Source organism: Dendrobates tinctorius, unplaced genomic scaffold (assembly GCF_039654945.1).
Source record: "Dendrobates tinctorius isolate UK_male_01 unplaced genomic scaffold, ASM3965494v1 ptg000064l, whole genome shotgun sequence".
In the NCBI taxonomy this organism is placed as follows: Eukaryota; Metazoa; Chordata; class Amphibia; order Anura; family Dendrobatidae; genus Dendrobates; species Dendrobates tinctorius.
Genome location: NW_027361732.1, coordinates 1,898,298 through 1,918,141, shown reverse-complemented (window position 1 = coordinate 1,918,141; position 19,844 = coordinate 1,898,298). Strand labels below are relative to the sequence as shown.

Below are 19,844 nucleotides of genomic sequence, written 5' to 3'. Positions count from 1 at the left end.
CAAATTTGGCACGTCCGCCATATGTTTGCCCTGGACTCCTCTATGGCTGATCCTGACGTGTCTGCCATGATTTTTGCAGTCGGAGTGTGGTTAATCAGAGGCTATGCACTCAGAATAGGTCAGTGATTTCTAGGACCTGGACATACTGCACCCTTAACTGATCTCAAACAAGAATTTCATTAGTTACATATCTAGAAATATTCTTGAAAAATTGAATGAATGTGTGCACATGGATAAAACAATGAATGCCAGTCTGAGGGGTGGGAAAGCTGAGCCAGGTGTAATAGCGCAATTTTAATTTACTTTCTGTGTTTTTTTTCCCCCCCTCCAGCCCTGACTTGTCTCTGCTCTAGTTGCATCAGAACCAATCATACATGTGAGACAGACGGGGCGTGCATGGTCTCCATCGCCAACATAGACAATGTCGAGCATCATATGCGAGCCTGCATTTCTGCAAGTGAACTCATCCCACCTGGAAAACCATTTTATTGTATTAGTTCAGAAGATATTCGCAACACTGAATGCTGCTACACAGACTACTGCAACAAAATCGACCTCCTGGTGCCAAGTGGTAAGTATTAATCACCCAGGATGGCGTCTAGGCAGATTGATTTATGCAGGTCCTGCTGGATTTTATGGGATCACCGCACTTTGTGGGGGGTGGGGTTATTCTTTAGTGTTAAGTAACCAATTTGACGTTTGCTGTCCCCTTTTATGGTCGTACAGGGCTAGACTGATATGCCCGAATGGGGGGGGGGGAGCAAAAAAAAAAAAAAAAAAACAACCTTCCATTAGACACATGATGCATAGATTTTCTTCCTCCAAGTATTATTCGTAGAGGGAGATGTTTGGAATTGTACAGTGTATCTGATACATACATTTTTATCTCTCTACCATTAAAAGCTAGTTGATAAAACATAAAAAATACATTTGGAAAAAAACAACTTGAATAGATGTTGAAAATATAAATGGTGAAATTCAGACAGACTTGGTTGGAGATGACTCGCTCTTGCACAAGTTTTATGACATATGTCCTATGTCTGCGGTCGCTCAAATGTGAACCTGTGCTTAGGACCTATCATCCATAGTCATGTTCCTATGAAGTCTGTCAATATTTCCAGCAGATAGTTTAGTTGTTGCACTTGTACATTCATCCTTCAGCTCTCCATTTATTCTGCTGAACCCAAGGGTCTTTCCTGACATCTAGGCTATTAAGTACCAGGATATTTCCTCTGCTTATTTTTGGGATCCCCTGGCTACTGTGGATTCATCCTTCATTCATAGGGGACCCAGTATTTTACCAGTTTATGAGAACATCTGAGGTTTAACAATCGAATTTAATTTTAGGCCCTATCTGCCGTAGAAAAATAATGTTTGGGCTTTACATGGATATTCTGATTTTATGAAAATTAAAGATTAAAGGGGTTGGCTCATCAGTACATAGCGCATTTGTGATCTGACACATCCTGGTGTTTAGTGGTTAGCAAAATGCAGGTCCTACATTACTGCAGGTCCTACCTCGACATGAGCGAATATATTCTGCTCCCTCCTTATTTGGCAAGCTATAGCGCTTCCCGAAGAAGCTGCAGCGGGGACCCAGATGCCTGGAGCGCTCTGATAATCGGGTGTCCGGCCCCGCGGCTTTGTGACAGTCACAACACATGTATGGAGAAGCCTGTGTGTTGTGACTGTCACACCGCCGTGACACAAGCAGCTGCGGCGCCGGACACCTGATTATCGAGAGCGCTCCAGGTATCCGGGATCCCGCTGCAGTTTCTTCGGTAAGCACTATAGCTTGCCAAATAAAGAGGGAGCCGAACGTATTTGCTCATCTCTACCTACCTGCTCAGTTCCTCTCCCGCAGCCATTTCTGGGCATAGGTGACCAGCTGACTGCAGAGCAGCCACTACATAGCTTCTACCCCACTAGAACAGTATACTACATCATATTACATGTGAAGGTTAGTTCTCCTGTAGAAACTAATGTTTCCATCTTTTCTTGTTTTAGGTAAATTTGGTATTGGTTATTTGAAGGTTTTACAGTTCTTTTACTGCTTTCTGGTTTAGGTGTCACAAAGGAGAATCCGCCATCAGGCTGGGGCCCCGTGGAGCTTGTAGCGGTCATAGCTGGTCCTGTATTTTTCATTGGTGTTATCATTATTGTGGTGGTCCTTTTCCACTGCCACCAGCGGGTTTACCACAACCGGCAGCGACTTGACTTGGAGGATCCTTCATGTGAAATGTATCTGGCAAAAGATAAAACTCTTCCAGACTTGATCTATGATCTGTCTACATCAGGATCTGGCTCAGGTACAGTTCCTGATAATGCAGTGTAGTTTTGTACGTGGGAACGTATGAATAAATGTACAGATCATAAATGTAGAAATTATGTAGGTGTAGAAATTAAGTAAAATCTTGCTTGATTTATCAGAAAAGAAGTAGAGTATATTATGTAGGATGGCTTGCATTACCCACACATAGGCTATAATGGCGTCTGTTTAATGACTGTCATGAAATGGCTTACTGTGTCTATATGTTTAAATTCCATATTGGGGTATGGCTAATGGATGCCACAGTTGGTCATCTGCAAAATCTCTGTTTAATGTATGCATTGGGCGTTTTTCTTGACCTGTGACAGTGGCCAAAAAAAACGTGTTAGGAGGCCAACCTTAAAGGGAATATGTTGCCACATTTTTGCCACCTAGTCTTCGAGCATCATAATGTAGAAACAGAAACGCTGATTCAAATGATGTATCGCTTACTGGGCTGCTTGCTTTAGGTTTGATAATTTCCTGCTGATAAAAGTCATTTTATCATAGTAAACGTGCTGCAAGGTAGTCCTCCATATTGATAAGCAAGCTCTGTATAAGGCCGCCTCCACCACGGATTTGCAGCTTTCTGACCATGCACAGTGGATTGGGCAGTGGTGTTCAGAGCTTGGCATTCAGAGAGCCGATAAATAATCCGTTTTATCTGCTGCAGATTGATCACGATTGCATCAAGCAGCCCAGTAAGTGACACATCGCTGGAATTGGGTTCTCTGCCCCTACATAATGCTGTTTTAAAGAAACCATTTTTGGAAAATGGCATCACATGTAAAAATGTCCTGACGTACCATATTTAACATTGCAGTTGTCTATATTTACTCAGGAAAACTATAGCAAATCTGTGATATAACCCAGATGGGTAGGGCACACGTGTCATGTCCTTGTTTTTCTCACCGTTAATAAGAATCTTGTATCCACAGGACTTCCACTTTTTGTGCAGCGCACTGTAGCCAGAACAATCGTCCTTCAAGAAATCATCGGGAAAGGACGCTTTGGTGAAGTATGGCGTGGGAAGTGGAGAGGAGGGGATGTGGCTGTCAAAATTTTCTCATCTAGAGAAGAAAGGTCATGGTTCAGGGAGGCTGAGATCTACCAGACTGTGATGCTGCGTCATGAGAATATTCTGGGATTTATCGCAGCAGACAACAAAGGTATACTACATCAAACAACTAAAATACCTCTAGATCTATAGATACTGTATGTCTACAGATGTTCATCATACAACACGTTTTATAAGTCGTTAATTTTCCACCCAAACCATGTTAATATTCATTTTGCAGACAATGGGACGTGGACGCAGCTGTGGCTTGTGTCTGACTACCATGAACATGGCTCCCTCTTTGACTATCTGAACAGGTATACAGTTACCATAGAAGGGATGATAAAACTTGCCCTCTCTGCCGCCAGTGGTCTTGCCCATTTGCATATGGAAATAGTTGGAACGCAGGGTATGATTTATTTATTTTAAATAACTCTTCATCTTTTCTAAAAGTAGCCCTAATTGGCCACTAAAACTTGATTTCTGCTTTTTCTTTAATAGGAAAACCTGGAATTGCTCACAGGGACCTCAAGTCCAAAAACATCCTGGTAAAGAAAAATGGCGTTTGTGCCATTGCCGACTTGGGTCTCGCTGTCAGACATGACTCTCTCACAGACACAATAGATATTGCTCCAAATCAGAGAGTTGGGACCAAACGGTGAGTAACCTGTGTTCTGTTCCTCACTGTTTTTTTTTTTTGTTTTTTTGTTTTTTTTTTTAACCCCCATTGTAGTGAACAGATTTTTATTTCTGGATTAACTAGATCCACTCAAACCATTGTGCGCGATTAGCAGCGCCGCGGTAGGCAACATGGAATCAATGCAGCCTGAGACAGTGACACAAACTCTGCTCAATCGGGGCTTCTCCTGTTCTTTGTTGATGTGCAAAATTATTGCAAAGCCTTTACTTCCAGGCAAAAAAACTTTTGCTGTCATAACTAGTCATCCACCTCCCTGACTAACATGTGGCCTACTACCAGTCACCCGAAAAAGAAACTGAAAAATTGTTACTACACATCACTATCACTAACTGGAGTCTAGCAGCGCACGATAAGATACTACACGTTCAGATTGTTTTTTCCCAAACTCTGGTGTGCACACTGAACTCCTTTCTAAACTCAGTGATGAGCCCAACCCCAGGACTGAGGGCTAAAGAGAAAACCAGGCCCGAAAGGGAGAGACGGACCCCACTACCATAACTGCCTATCATTCCATGACAATACAGACCCAAAAATTACCAAAACTCTTAGCAAACTATACTTTGCTAGAAAAATTCAGCTTTCCTGGATCCCTTATCCCTCACACAGCTTTTTCTGAATGTGATATATTTGCTGGAGCCATGTGGCCTACAGGAGCAGAGCATTCTTTTCAAGAGGATTTGATGGGAAACGGGGCCTGATGCCTAAAAGCTTTCACAACAGAATTCAGGCGTCAAAGCCTTGAAAAATCACAACTCTTGAGTTGCGTCAAAATTGTGGCACTTTTGGCATTTTCCTAGCTCTGACAAAATAGATGGGACGTGGAGACCGACACATGTCAAAGTCGTGATGAGCGTCTGTGTTGGCTACCCCACAAATCTTACCCAAGTGGGCTGGAGAGGGATTTATGGTGAGGCGCACAGAGGTACACACCGCTCGTTTTGACGTTCCTGACTCAAGAAGATTCTTCATGAATCAGGAGTGTCAAACGCAAGCACTTCTCATCAAGCGCTGACCCATCGGTTCTGTGACTTGCGTCTTAGAAATGTGGAAGGACTTCTGTGTCTTTACTTTAGTGCTAATAGCAACATTTTATATACATTTCTTTAAGGATCAGCTAAGAACTTAATGTCTTATAGTAAAGTGGTGGAGCATGCGTTACGATTTTCATTAATGAAATGAATTTAGTTAGAATAGTTAAAATTTGTGGTTTTTCGACATTTCTATTTTCATTTGGTATGATAGTCAAGAAGGGGGAGAAACAGACAAGTACATGTGTCTTTGTGGTTAAGGTCTATGAATCTTACTGGATTCCTTCCCTTTAAAATCTAGATATATGGCTCCAGAAGTCTTGGATGAAAGCATAAATATGAAGCACTTTGACTCCTTTAAGTGTGCAGACATTTATGCTCTTGGCTTGGTGTACTGGGAAATTGCTCGTCGATGCAGTGCTGGAGGTAAGAGATTATTCTCCCAAGATGTATCTATGGAATAAGTGTGTGAAGCTGATAATCCTCATTATATGTAATAATATTAAATAAATGTTAAAGGGAATATGTCAGTAGGTTTTTGCTTTTTAATCTGAGCCCAGCATAACATAAGACGAGAGCCTGATTCCAATTATATATCACTTGCTGAGCTGTGTTGTAGTTTCAATGCTGTGTTTAATCAGCAGGATATCATCACTGCCTGACTAGATCTCAGGTGCCCAGCGGTCAAGCTAATCTGTCTAACTCCGCCCCCACCGCAGATTGGCAGCTTGGTGCCAGTGTACACCAGAAGCTGCCAATCGGGGGGGTGTAGGTAGTGTTAAACACATCTCAGCATTCTGGCCACGGCTGCATCCACAACCGTGAAAACAGGGATTCTATCAAAAGTGCAGCAAGCAACCCAGTAAGTGATATATTGCTGAAATCTGGGTCTTTTGCCCTATATTATGTTCTCAGATTGCATAACACAAACCTGCTGACAGATTACCTTTAATGACCTGAGGTATGTGTACTTGGAGAGATGTACTCGTAATGCTGGAGCAGATGCAGGCTGCACTGATGAAATGTTTTGTATTGCTTGTCGTAATGACCAAAAATGTTAAATGTTTCGAGGTAATGCGTCTCCCGTAGAGTTGAGCGACTTTGGTTAGATCGGGTTTCATGAAACAAAATTTGTTTCAGATGAAACTGGTCCGACTAGGGCAAAAAAGTCGGAGTTTCATCCAAACCCGACCCCAGTGCAAGTCAATGTCATCCGCTCAATGCCGACTTTTATTCCCCATTGACTTGCATTGGGGTCGGGTTTCGGACGAAACTCCCGACCTTTTTTTTGCCCTAGTCGGACCAGTTTCATCTGAAACAAATTTTGTTTCATGAAACCTGATCCGACCAAAGTCGCTCAACTCTAGTCTCCCTATTTTCCGCAACTAAATAACCCCCATGGCGGTAAACCCAACTGGAATAGGTCATAGCAAATATGCATTTGTTAAAACTATTCCTTGGAGCACAAAGTATAAAGTGATAGAAGAGACTACTTAGATGGGGGCATGTTTAGACACCAAATTATGGTCAAGCATAACATCAAAATAACGGTTTTGTTGGCAGAACATTTGCTGACAGTTTTCTTGTAAATTCCCTTTAGCTTTCTCCTTGACGCATTCTGATATTTGTGTAAATTGTGGATTTATTCCCTATATCTTTATAATGATTAGGGATTTGGGGGATTTGTAGTGACACGATTTCTTTCTTTCTTTGTTTTCTTAACTTTTTTGGATTCCTAAAACCTAGAACAAACTATATAAACAAAAGAGAGTAATAAATTGTTGATTTGATGAAAGAGAAACCATTCTTTGTAGAACGTTTTATGTTAAAACTCAATGTATCAATATAAATTACTGTGTAATAGGCTAATGAATAGTGACGAACACAAGTGCTCGTCACTAGAGTTTACCGAGGGTGCTCGAGTAGGCACCGAATATCACGGGTGCTCGAGTGAGATGTTTGAGTCTTCGTGGCTGTTAGACACAAAACATGCGGGGATTGCCTGACAAGTTTTTCTAAAACTGTCTTGTAGGGAACAGTGGGTTTAATTTCTTATTTTTTTTTGTCCCTATTTTTCTTTAAAACATAGTGGAGAGAGGGGACTTTGCACCACTTAAAGCACCACTCCAGTGTTGTGGTGTGTGTGTTTGTTTTTTTTTCTTTTCTTTTTTTTTTTTTCTGCTGTAGTGGTGCACTTAGTTTCATACTTGCCTCCCGCCCATTCTTCTGCTTCTATCGCCACCGCTCCCATTGGTCTCCTGCAGTTTGTGACCTGCCGGATTGCTCCAGTGTTTCCTGGCTTGTTCTGGCTATCCCTTGCATTGACATAACGTCTGACTTCTAGTCAGAAGTTAGTCAAAAGATGGCGCCGCGGGACTGGAGCAGTGCTAAAAACAAAGCCGCCAGAGGGTAAGTATCATACTGGGGGCAGAGACTTTACATTAAAAGCACCACTTCAGCCCTGAAAAAAAAAAAAAAAAAAATGCTCAAGTGACTCTTTAAAAATCCTTGTCCCACGGCAGACTAGTCGAGGAGGAGGCTTCTGCTGCATCAGTAGTCTTGCAGCTGAAGGACATGGCTAACCTGGGAAACACAGATTTTTATATTGAATTTACAGTTTTAATTATGCTAATTAACTCTTCAGAGAGGAAGAGGACTTGAACTCTAGTAGCAATGCTAAGGGCTCATACCCTTTTGCGAGAAAATAAACACTTGCATGGTGTGAGTGCTGTCAGATGATTTTTTTTTTTTTTTTTCTCGCACCCATTGACAAGCATTGGCGAGTTTCATCTGAGATACGCAGCATGCAGCAATTTTTTTTCGCAGTCCAATTTCAGCTGAGAAATTGCAGATGAGATGTAACTCATTGAGTAACATTGGTCCGAGTGTAATCCGATATTTTTTTTGGATTGCACTTGTCCGTATTTCTCGATTTTGTGACGCAACAACGATCTCGTTAAGTGTGACACTTAGCAGCGACCAGGCCCCGCTGCCATGTCACTGATCGTGCTCGAATGTCCTGGGCCATTTTTTGATCGCTGGTGTTCCACTGGCCAGCGCGCATCTCTGTGTTTGACACCGACGAGCGACCTTGTTAGCGACTCAGAAATCATGGACGCAGGCGGGAGTTGTCAGAATTGCTGCTGTGTGACAAGGGCCTAACGACCGTCGAGGTCGTTATACGGATTGCTGGATCATTGCTGTGTCGTTGGATAAATCTGCCTGTTTGGCAGCTCACTAGCGACCATTTAGCGACACACCAGCGATCCTTACCAGGTCGTATCGTTGTCGGGATCGCTGGTGCGTCGCTAAGTGTAACGGTACCCTTTGAGTTCTAGTCCTCTTACTCTCTGAAAAGGAAATTTACATATTTAATTTCCCAGAAGGTCATGCCAAGCTAAGTCTCCTCATACTGACGTGCCAGACCTGGCATGTCACTCTCCACGAGGAGAAAACTTTACCCCTTACACCCCAGGTTTAATTATAAAAAGAAAGTTGATTAGCCATGTGAAGATCTAGAGTTGTGGGTGTTAGTAATCACCTAGGCAGGTTAACGATGCAACAAGTTTTATTTGTATCCATACAAGCATTTCAGTAAGTCCAGGTAGATGACCCCAATGTAATGCCCCCAGTCCACGGGATCAGCAACAAGTCAGTAAAAATAGTCCATGGGATAATTCCTAGGGGAATATAGATCTCACGACCGAAGCCCGAGAAAACTTGGTTCCAAGTTCGATAGTCCATTCATGGGTTCCAGGAGCGGCCTTAACTCTGCTCTTTTCGCTTCAGATCCCCAGACACAACTGCACTCTCCCATCAAGTCTCTCAACTCTACTCCCAACCCCTTAACCAATGTACAATGAATTCACAGCCAGTGAAGTCTCCGGCCAGTCTGGAGTGGTGTGAACCCAAGTGGCCCCCCTGCCGAGAGAAAGAAAGGCACATATTCCCCCACCAGATAAGGTCATTGCATGTAAATACAACATAACTTGAGGTAACTAGTCATCTGTGCTGGGAAAGTATTTCAGTTCCTCACATTCCTCCCCCACTTTTCCAGCACGGCAAGTATTGGGCTCCAATTCATGAAATTGACTATCCTTCTTATGACGACAATTACCAGAGTTCGTGGCTTCCTCAGTCTGTCTCGATAGTCTATCAGCATTGCCGTGGTCTCTCCCACACTGGTGGGAGGTTATTCGGCATGTCGAGGTCTTCTGATGCAGCGGGAATGAGTCCTTGGCTTCGGGTTGCGACACTGGTCCAGTGGCACACCAACCCTGCTCCTAAGTTGTTGCCCAGCAAGACATCCACAGGTAGCTGTCGCTCTACCCCCACATCCACTACCCCCACATCCACCATTCCCTTGCTGTGTCCCCAGTCTAAATGTAGTCGGGCTGTCCGAATGTTCAGAGATTCTCCTCCAGCTACGTGGACTCGAATGTGCCCGGCATTCCCTGGCGAAGTGTCCCCTGCGTCCGCAGTTATGGCAGCTTAATCCACCTCGCCCTGATGTGGGCCGTACTTGGGGTTTTGGGGGACCTCCCCCCCCTTTTCTCGTTCACAGCATTCCAGTCCCATTGCAGTACACTGTTCACAGGTTGGAAATGCTGATGACGTGGACCCGAATGGGCCCGGCATTCCCTGGCGAAGTGTCCCATGCGTCCACAGCTATGGCAGCTTAATCCCCCTCGCCCTGATGCTGGCCGTACTTGGGGTTTTTGGAGACCTCCCCCTCTTTGTAGAGTATGAAATCCTCGCAGTTCCTCCTCTTGCTGGACCATGGGTCTCACTGGCCTCTCGGGAAGCCCCTGTTCCCGACTTGCCGGAGCTGTTCTCCCACACCACCCTGGACGATTGGCAGACCAATCATCAGCCAATCTTGCAGCCTCCTCCAGACTCCGTGGTTTTCTATCCGCCACCCATTCCTTTATGTCACGTGGGAGCTTGGACATAAATTGCTCCCGCATGAATATATCCAAGACATGTTCAGTTTCCCAAGCTCCCAGTCCTTCGATCCACCGAGCACATGCTGTACGTAATGTGTTGGCAAACTCCCAGTGCGTATGTGCATTGGGCTTTTCAGTCTCCCGAAACTTCCTCCGGTAGGTTTAAGGTGTGATGGCATACCTCTCCAGTAATGCGCTGCGAATGGTAGCGTAACACCTCTGATCCCCAGAAGACAAGTTATTAAAAGCTTCTCTGGCTTTCCCGGTCAGGCCAACACTCAAAAATCTCGGCCAGTACTCAATGGACACTTCATGAAGCAGGCAGAGGTTCTCAAATAATCGAAGATGGTCATCAATACCCATGGTGTCTTCATTAAACTGTGGTATGTCCCGGTACCTCAAAGATGCGGGTCCCTCTCTCCTGTTATCCACTGTCATCTGCGCAGAGGGTGGTGGGGTTACGGCTACATGGACACCCAGATATTTGCTTATCACAGCCGCCCGTTCTCTTTCTGTGGCCCGCTCTCCTAGCGCAGCCAGCACCCGCCCCAGCTCGGTCAATCGATCCTCTGCCATCGGAATGATTGCCCGCGGCTGTTGTCCTTCCACTGGGCTGTCCTCTTCTACATCTGGACTGATCTCCTCCTGTGGGTGTTCTCGATCCCACTCATCCAAGCGTTGAATTAGGGCCATCCGGTTGTCCGCCATCGACCACTCCAGCTCTCTCCCAGAGCACAGGGCTCTCAGCTGCTCCTACTTGAGTCTCTTGGAGATGGAGTCTGCCATCTCTTCTGCCAAGTCACCATCAGTAACTTTCTCTGTTACGCTGTTCAGAGATAGGTGATCCCACCGCTGCCACCACTTGTGAAGATCTAGAGTTGTGGGTGTTAGTAATCACCTAGGCATGTTAACGATGCAACAAGTTTTATTTGTATCCATACAAGCAATTCAGTAAGTCCAGGTAGATGACCCCAATGTAATGCCCCCAGTCCACGGGATCAGCAACAAGTCAGTAAAAATAGTCCATGGGATAATTCCTAGGGGAATATAGATCTCACGACCGAAGCCCGAGAAAACTTAGTTCCAAGTTCGATAGTCCATTCATGGGTTCCAGGAGCGGCCTTAACTCTGCTCTTTTCGCTTCAGATCCCCAGACACAACTGCACTCTCCCATCAAGTCTCTCAACTCTACTCCCAACCCCTTAACCAATGTACAATGAATTCACAGCCAGTGAAGTCTCCGGCCAGTCTGGAGTGGTGTGAACCCAAGTGGCCCCCCTGCCGAGAGAAGGAAAGAAAGGCACATATTCCCCCACCAGATAAGGTCATTGCATGTAAATACAACATAACTTGAGGTAACTAGTCATCTGTGCTGGGAAAGTATTTCAGTTCCTCACAAGCCATCCCAGTGCACATGTCAACCAAGGCCTTAGGAGCAATCGCTGAGTAGATCTTCCCACTGGTCTGCTGACTAGAGATGAGCGAATTTGTTCGTTTTTTGTGCCCGAATCTGATTGACATTCGAACACTATTCGTGCCGAATGTATGTTCGATCAATATTGCGAAAACAATATTCGATTCCGATCGTATTCAGAACTGAATCCAAACAAATTCGCTCAACTCTACTCCTGAGCCCAGGACAAGCAGAAATGTGCGTGTATAAAGCACCTCCTGCTCTATAACATGATGTATAGAGATTGGAAGGTGTGTTCACCAAATTTTTTTGAGGCTTCTGTTTGTCCAATATAAATGAAACCTTTAGAATAATGCTCTACCATGGTGCACAGAGAAATCCTAATTTATACTCTAATACCTATTCGCCTTGTTTCATTGTCTTGTGCTTTTTGCTGATTTTGTAACTGAAAAAAAAATGTAATTTCAGGTTTCCATGAAGAATATCAGCTTCCATACTATGATATAGTGCAATCAGATCCTTCTATTGAAGAAATGCGAAAAGTTGTATGTGACCAGAAATCGCGGCCTAACATACCCAACTGGTGGCAGAGTTACGAGGTAATTGCCTGTAAATATATAGTTGCTGTTAAATGCTATAGCACAGATCTCCTTGTTTCTAGGGCCTAATGCCTCTGGTACTAGCCTTGGTGCTGAGGAATCCAAAGATGGTTGTTCTGCCATGAAAGTTACAAAATACCAAAGTGGCCCAGATAGAATACTGTGTAGTCTAGTTAGTGATGCGTCACAAGCATCATTGAATGTGTGGATGTAAAACAAAATAATTGTCCCGACGTAGTGAAAGTTGTGCTGTGTGACATGAGCCAAAGCTGAAAGAAGCCCTCCTATGTGCATATATGCATGTAGTGTACGCTGTGTTGTCCCACTGCCGTATTCACCAATTTTGAGCGCGGTTCCTCTTCCGAGTCAGGTGATGGCCATCCAGACTGACTCGCGCTCTGCTCTATTCTTGAACCAGAAGTTTCTTTTCCAATGAAAGAATATGATGCCTCATTCTGACTCTCCATAGACTTGCATTGTAAAAGCCACTTCAGAGGCGCACAGAGCACCGTGTGGCCCTGAGTGTCTGAAGCGCAGTGAGGTCACTCAGAAGTGTGCCTGAACCTCGGAAACGTTTGCGGTAGATGAGCATATTAACACTCGCAATACAGTACATGCCCATATACACAGATTTAGAGGAAATTAAGTTCTTGGGAGTTCTTCTGTAAGGAGTCCTGTTCAATGTTTGTAGATGAGGTCCTGACACTTGTAATATAGCTGTCAGCACATGAATAGGACTCTGGAGTCAGTAGCTTGTAGAACATATACAGTCTGCTGTTGAAGAGAGAAGCTGCAGTCAAAAACATAAGTCCATGGAAGCATGATCATCACACAAGGATATGCCTGCAGCTCCAGTATGAGCACCTGGCATTATATCTAGTAGCTGCCCTTAGCGTCATCTTCCATCACTTTGTAATACAGTTATAGTAAAAAAAAAAAAAAACCACGAGATGTTGCATCCTTTTAGATACGAGTACTTAATCATGTACTCTTTAGCTGTCCCAATCAGTGCAGGTCCTTGTGTCCAGGATGTCTTATTGACTTGCGGCAAAACACTTCTGTAATGTAGCTGGCAAACTGAAAATTACCCACAGTAATGAAGCCACTATTCAATATATAGACATGTCTGTAGGATTGATTTTTAAAACCTCTTTTTTTTCCTCCCAATCAGGCTCTTCGGGTGATGGGTAAAATGATGAGAGAGTGCTGGTATGCGAATGGAGCAGCGCGTTTGACAGCTCTGCGCATCAAGAAAACACTGTCACAGCTCAGTATACAGGAGGATGTGAAAATCTGAATCCTCTACCAGTGCTCCTGACAAAATGTGGAAAATTCATACAAGCTGCCATGATGTAGTACATAAGTATGAGGCCTACCTCAACGTTTCTTCCCAGACAACTGCCAGTTGAACAATGGGGCCTTTTGGCCAAAATGGAAGAGAACAGCACACTTAATTATATGTTTGGGTCTGAAACAGAAACCTTTTTTTTTTTTTTCCTATTTCCTTTCTTCTTTTTCTTAGCATGACGATATGGAATCAGATTCAGGTGATTACCGCGTAGCCTGATTTTTAATTTTAGATCTTTTCCAAATGAAATACCAATGGTGGCACCCCCTTTCGATCTTTGTAGGGTAAAATCCACTTCATGAAACTTGCTTAAAGTGGTTGAGGGTATCCTCCAGTACACCCGACCATGCTCATCTACTGGTTCAGGTCCTAGTGAGCAAGCCGAAGTTCCCTTTTGGATTTACCCTAAACATGTACAAGAAAACTCCCAATGTAAGGACTGTGTTCAGGCTTTTGTACAATGACAATGGAGCTTGAAAGCAAACACTACACTGTCCATGTAGACCTGCGTCCATGCATGTGCAAGGGTGTGTGTAGCTAATTTTTTGACCTGTGTTTTTGTAGGTGCACACGTGTACATGTGAGCTTGTCTGCATGCGCCAATATAAAGGTCCACTTTTTTGAGGTGTCGGTATGTAGATCACTTTGAGTGACACTTCATCTAAAGTTTGCATACAGGGCCACTTGTTACGTTAATTTTTATTTATTTTTTTTTTTTTTAAAAAGCAAAACCGAAACTCTTAGCTTGTTTGAACATAACACTAACATCCGCTTTCCAGGAAGAGGAGATTCATGCTGGTGAAAACTATTGGCAATAGTAATATTACAATAAAAGACCCTCAGCTTGTGCTCTCCGAGCGGATGTGAAGCGAGGAGGACAACCTGCAAAAGTCCATCGTCATTTGTAAATGAATCTCAGGTGTCAAGCATTTGCCAACAGCAGGGATTTTAGATGTTTGTGCTCATTAAATTAACCGGCATGAGAAGATGTCGATCCTTTCCAGCCTGCCTTCTGGGGGGAATGACATGGAACGAGAGCTTGGTCTTCAGATGCTGATCAGCAACTCCAGAGAGACTGTTCTGGTCGCCTCGGCCAGGCTCCAGCAGCAGGTTGGAAGCGGGGTTCGAAAATCTGATTGACATATCATTCTTTAATACAGGATCTTAGTTGAATGGGAGAATTTTTTTGGTTCAGCATCTACAGTACAATAACTATGAAGCCATAACTTTTAACTGGAGTGTTTATTTTATTTCCTTTTTAATTCTAAGCGTTTTGGGAACTTTTTTTATTTTTGTTTTTCCCGGGAGGGGAGAGTAGGGATATTAACTTTTTTTTATTAAGTATTTTAATTCTTTGTAAAAAAGAGAAACGAAAAAAAAAATCAAATCTCTATATATAAATATATACACACATACATAAGTATAAATATTACCTCTCAGTCTATTGTTTTGTATAGAGATCACAACAACAAAAAAACCAAATGCGCCAAGCTATATTTACACTGGAACTATTTGTACTTGTACATGGAATTTTCTTCTAGACGCTGGATTGGTCCTCATGGTTACATGTCACATTTTTATAATGCCATGTCGTCATTGTATGTTTCTTCAGGTGTACACCATTTTCCTGTGTGTATCCTTCAGGGGTTTTAGTGACGTGTCCAAAGTTCTATAAATATATATATATTTTTTTTTTTCTGCTTTCTGTGCAGAACTGTTAATAAACTCCCAGTTTTTCTTGTCCGAGGTGCTTCTCAGTCTCATACAGCTCACTAACATACTAATGTGACGCTGGCTTGTGCATTAATGGGGTGTATGTAAACATTAGTGTTCTGGGATGGGGTGTCACTCTGTCACTGGGCCGTAGTATTTGTATAAAGCATTAATCATTCTGTGCAATCTCTTGGTAAAACATATACACACATATGCAACATATCATCTTCCGAAATCTAATTCTGGTAAAATACAAGGATAGGAATGTTGAATTACTAACTGAGCTGTGCTAGCGAAGCAATTGTGCTATCCAGTCCTAATTGGTTATGTAGCAGGGGGAAATTAGGCAATTTTGTGTTTTTTGTTTTTTATTTTTTTTTTTTTTTTTTTTATTTTTTTAGCACGCCTAATTGTAAAAATAGTAGAATTTGTATATTGAGAACCAAACTTGATCTTAACTACTGGCATGGTTTATAGACTTCCAGCTAGTATCTGAGTAGTTGCTCTTTTTATTGATTTGCAATGGTGGTTTTTTTTTTTCTTCTAGATAATCTATAGAAGGCATAAGAAAGATAAGGGGTCTTGCTGCAAAACTATCCTAAAACTATGCTGTATGTCACTGATGCAAACACAACTCTTGTAAATGCCAACCAAAGTTAATGCAGCAGTGATGCCCCTGCAAACAGACAATGCATTAAATGACAGAAGGATGGTGCCGGGTCATACAGTCCATGGCATCAGCTTGGCATCATGTCTATACGCATGTTATACATCTTATCTGTACAAGCAGAATTGAATGAATGTTCTCCATCCTATAAATCATTTATTTTAATCTTCCTGGAACGGAGGCCTTAGATGTATAACCAAGACTGCTTATGTTTTGCCTTATGTGGGCCAACTTTCTGTGCCAACCCTTCTTTTAGAAAGAGTTTTTAGCCACCCCGTTGCAAATAAACTATTTCTTGGGCCATAGGTAGATTGCTTCTAAATATATTTATTTTTGTGTAAACTCAGTGGATTCTATATATTTTCAGGGCCATGTTGTCCATTGATAGGCGATGGCCACAAAGATGAAATTTCTTCCATTGCTTGGTCACCTTCATTCAGTGCCTATAAAGGAACCGAAATCATCCCATGCAGTGCAATCATCTGACCATGTTTGAGGGTGTGTGTTTCGACTTTTCTGGCTCACTCCTCACAATGATAAGTAAAAAGGCACTTATCTTCTTGGGCAATATTCCGGGTATTTAACATTTTTTATTTTCATTTTCTGTTTGCCCCATGGATATGTGCCTTGTTCATTTGTTGTACATCATCTCATGTGCGTATGGGCTTTCATTTGGTCACAAATGTGTGAACTTGTGTAACCACTACTTATTGGGAGGTAAATTTTTATTTTCCTTTAAATATTACCATGAAAAATATTCATCTCAGACTGCTGTTTGTATTTTTTTATGAAAGTTTTGATTTGCTAAAGCATCATATGGTGGATTATTGGCCCTTCTCTATATTTTTATTTTTTGTGTATATATGGTGACTATTTTCCAGCTTTCGGCTGATTTGGTAGTTTTAGGCCATAAGCACATAATTTAGTGGTGGTAGAATTACTCCTTTTCAGTTGAATTGTAGCATAATTTCTAATCATTTCTCAGGATGTCCAAAATGTTTTACAGTAATCAGAAGATATAGGTACATAATCAACAGGGACAGCAAAACTTCCCATGATTTGTGTTGTCTGCGTAGGCTAACTGCTACACAAGGGGAGATGTCTCTTTCCTTTTTGCAGAAGCAGTGAGTCTTTACTGAATTTTATGTTTGATCCTCCAGTCCAGATGCAACAGGTGTGGAATCTTTCATCTTTCCATCTCTTTACTATAAATTATTGAATGTGATATTTTTGATGCGCATGTTTTGAGGTTTTTTCCATAAAGAACATTGATGGCATATCCATTTTTGGAGAGTTGAACCGGCGCTCAATTTTTGGAATACAGTCCATAATTAAGATGGTGTTGTGAAACGCGTTGTCAGAAAAAGTCCAAGTTTAAAGCAGATATTTTAACCTGCGTTCAAAAAAAAAAGTTTGTTGCCCGTAAATTGAGAGCTGGAATTACTTCTGTTCTCTTGATAGCCACAATAAACTATGGAGAAATTCATGCAGACTGACTTGAGGGCAGAACACTAATGAGCTGGCTGTTTGTGGTCTTCACATATCCCATGTGGAGGCACTGCCAATGGACCATTGGGTACCCTATTAGATTAGTGGTTTCTTCAGCTAATAAAGCCTCAAGATACCTTTGGCATATTGGGGAAGTCAGCGGGATTTCACCCTTCAGATTATTGATGTGCATGTAGCTCTTTCAAAGAAAAGTCCAGCAATACCATTACAAAACCAGTCAGTTCTTCCATTACTGAGAAATCAATGGCAACAGAGCTTTCAGTCAGGCAGCAGGAGGAGGCAGCACTGGATGGGAATAGAGCTGGAGTGACAGTTGTCAGATCTACAAATAGCACTTCATTCTCGCTTGCATATCAATTCAATAGCTGATTTCTCAACAAAGCAATGGAAGGGTTTTGCTAAACTTGCCTTTGAAGAGTTTCTCGCACATATAAACAGTTTTGGGGATGGGTGAAGTCCTGCTGACGGGAATCCCCCATAAGTTGACACATTATGAATGATAATTGTAGGAAAAACGCTTTAAAGGGGTTGCAAAGTATTTGTTTTCTTATTTCCTCTAGAACCATGCCACATTTGTCCATAGGCTGTGCCCAATACCCTGCTTGGGACCATGTCTGTGAATAGATCAACGCTGCAAACCCAGACCACTGGACCACGGACAAGAGTGGTGTTTTTTGGGGAAGAAAACCGCAAACCTTTTTAACTACGTAGCCAAAATGTCTTACGCATTTGGGAAGTTACGATGTGCAGGAACTTTTATAAATTTACAACCTGTTGGTCTTGAAAGAGTAGAAAGAAACACCATGTTTAGAAAACCAGAAAAAGATTCTACATATGTTGTGAACCTGTAGCGAGATGGACCTGTTGCCACTTGGAGATACGAGGAACAACTTTGTAAGTTTAACCAATTTTTAAAGAAAAAAAAATTATTTTCTTGCGACATCAAAGAAGTTACCAGTAGTTTGTGAATTTGGCTTGCGAACTGGATATATATTTCTACATATTTCACCTTCAAAACTTGCAATTTTACAGATCTCTAATTTTTTCTTTTATTCTGGGACGTCTTCCATAATTTCTTATGGCTATAAATCTCAGTGGAGGAACAAAAGGGTGCACTTTCTTAATCTACAGCCTACGTTTTAAGGCTGCTTACTTTGAATGTATATATGCACCATATGTAAAGCATATATCCTAAACCCTGCAAACCTCTCATAACTTTCAGGTAGCCATGCTTAAGCTTACTTTTGAACTGACAATGCAATCTGAAGGTTCTACTATTTAAATGGCCTTTTAAGAATCTTTTTCGGTTTTGAAAGTTTTAGCCTGTCTCCTCAAACGTGTTCCCTTCTGGTCTAGGTAGTCAACATCAATCATAAAATCCAGATACTGGTATTTAAAGCTATCCTTCCAGAGAACAGTGATGGCTTGTAGTCAGGTGCAGAACATTTCTGCTGTACTGGGTCATCACTTTTGGCTCTAGAAGAGATGAATTTGGTACTTGTCTTTTCATCCAGGTTTTCATTGTATTGGAAAGGACTGTAAAAGAACCACTTAGACACTTTACCTCCTCAGTATGCAAATGTAAATACATTGTATGATAAAAAATCTTTTGTTAATATAAAAAGCTGTCCAATTTCTGCTGTACATTAAAAATTTGTTTTATTCATGTTACTTGTGTGTTTTTTTTTTTTTGTTTTTTTTACATCTCTACAGAAATAGGGTTATTTCTCTTTATCGGTCATTTCACAGAATATCCTCTTTAGCCAGAACCACCACCTAGGGCTGGCAGTCTTAGGGTATGCGCACACACTGCAGATTCACCTGCAGGTTTTTTCCTGCGGAACCGCAGGTAAAATCGCAGGTAAAGTGGCCTGCGGTTTGACACCTGGACAATGGAATAGGTGGCAAACCGCAGCAGAATCCGCAGAAACAATTGACATGCTGCGGAAAAAAACCCGCAGCTTTTCCGCAGGTAAAAAAACGCAGCGTGAGCACTGCGGTTTTGAAAACCCATAGGCTAACATGGTACTGTACCATGTCTGCGGAACTGCTGCAGTTCTGCAGGGCCAAAACCGCAGCGTGTGCACATGGCCTTATAGAAGAACTGCATATAGCCTTAGGTGCAACCTAGGCTGGTAGAGTAATATTTGGAATTTGATTAGAATAGTCCCTGATAATGAAAATTTAATGTATCGAAATATCACATGTGCAGCAAACAATTCATTGTAGCTCGGTGGACAGCACTTGTTGCCTTGAAACTCCATTTTGATTTTTCTAGTTTGGACGGGATTTTATCCAGATTTTTCATAATATATACTGAACAGATATTGTATATTATATCCTATAGGTACAGAGCATAGCAAGTACATTTTTTTCCCCTTAATTTTTAAAGACTCAGAGGTGGTGGATTACAATGTATAATACACACTTCGATTTAAGCTTTTTAAATATTTTGATATTTATGGTATTTACAGTTGAAATCATAAGTTTACAAACACTATATCCAAAAAATGCATGTTTTTCCTCAATATCGGTCATGAAGTCACAATAAACCT

General features: G+C 42.1%; 1 protein-coding gene across 1 annotated transcript in view; it reads left to right on the top strand.

Annotated features, from left to right (window-relative positions):
* The window catches only part of ACVR1B (activin A receptor type 1B), a 51,436-nt gene extending 32,476 nt beyond the window's left edge, over positions 1–18,960 (top strand). The window contains exons 2-9 of the mRNA XM_073580234.1: positions 332–571; positions 2,067–2,309; positions 3,247–3,477; positions 3,607–3,774; positions 3,867–4,023; positions 5,395–5,519; positions 11,922–12,052; positions 13,224–18,960. Coding sequence (XP_073436335.1) covers positions 332–571; positions 2,067–2,309; positions 3,247–3,477; positions 3,607–3,774; positions 3,867–4,023; positions 5,395–5,519; positions 11,922–12,052; positions 13,224–13,349 — 1,421 coding nt within the window. The 3' untranslated portion in view covers positions 13,350–18,960. The remainder of the gene's footprint in view (positions 1–331; positions 572–2,066; positions 2,310–3,246; positions 3,478–3,606; positions 3,775–3,866; positions 4,024–5,394; positions 5,520–11,921; positions 12,053–13,223) is intronic.
* The last annotated feature ends 884 nt before the right edge of the window (positions 18,961–19,844 follow it).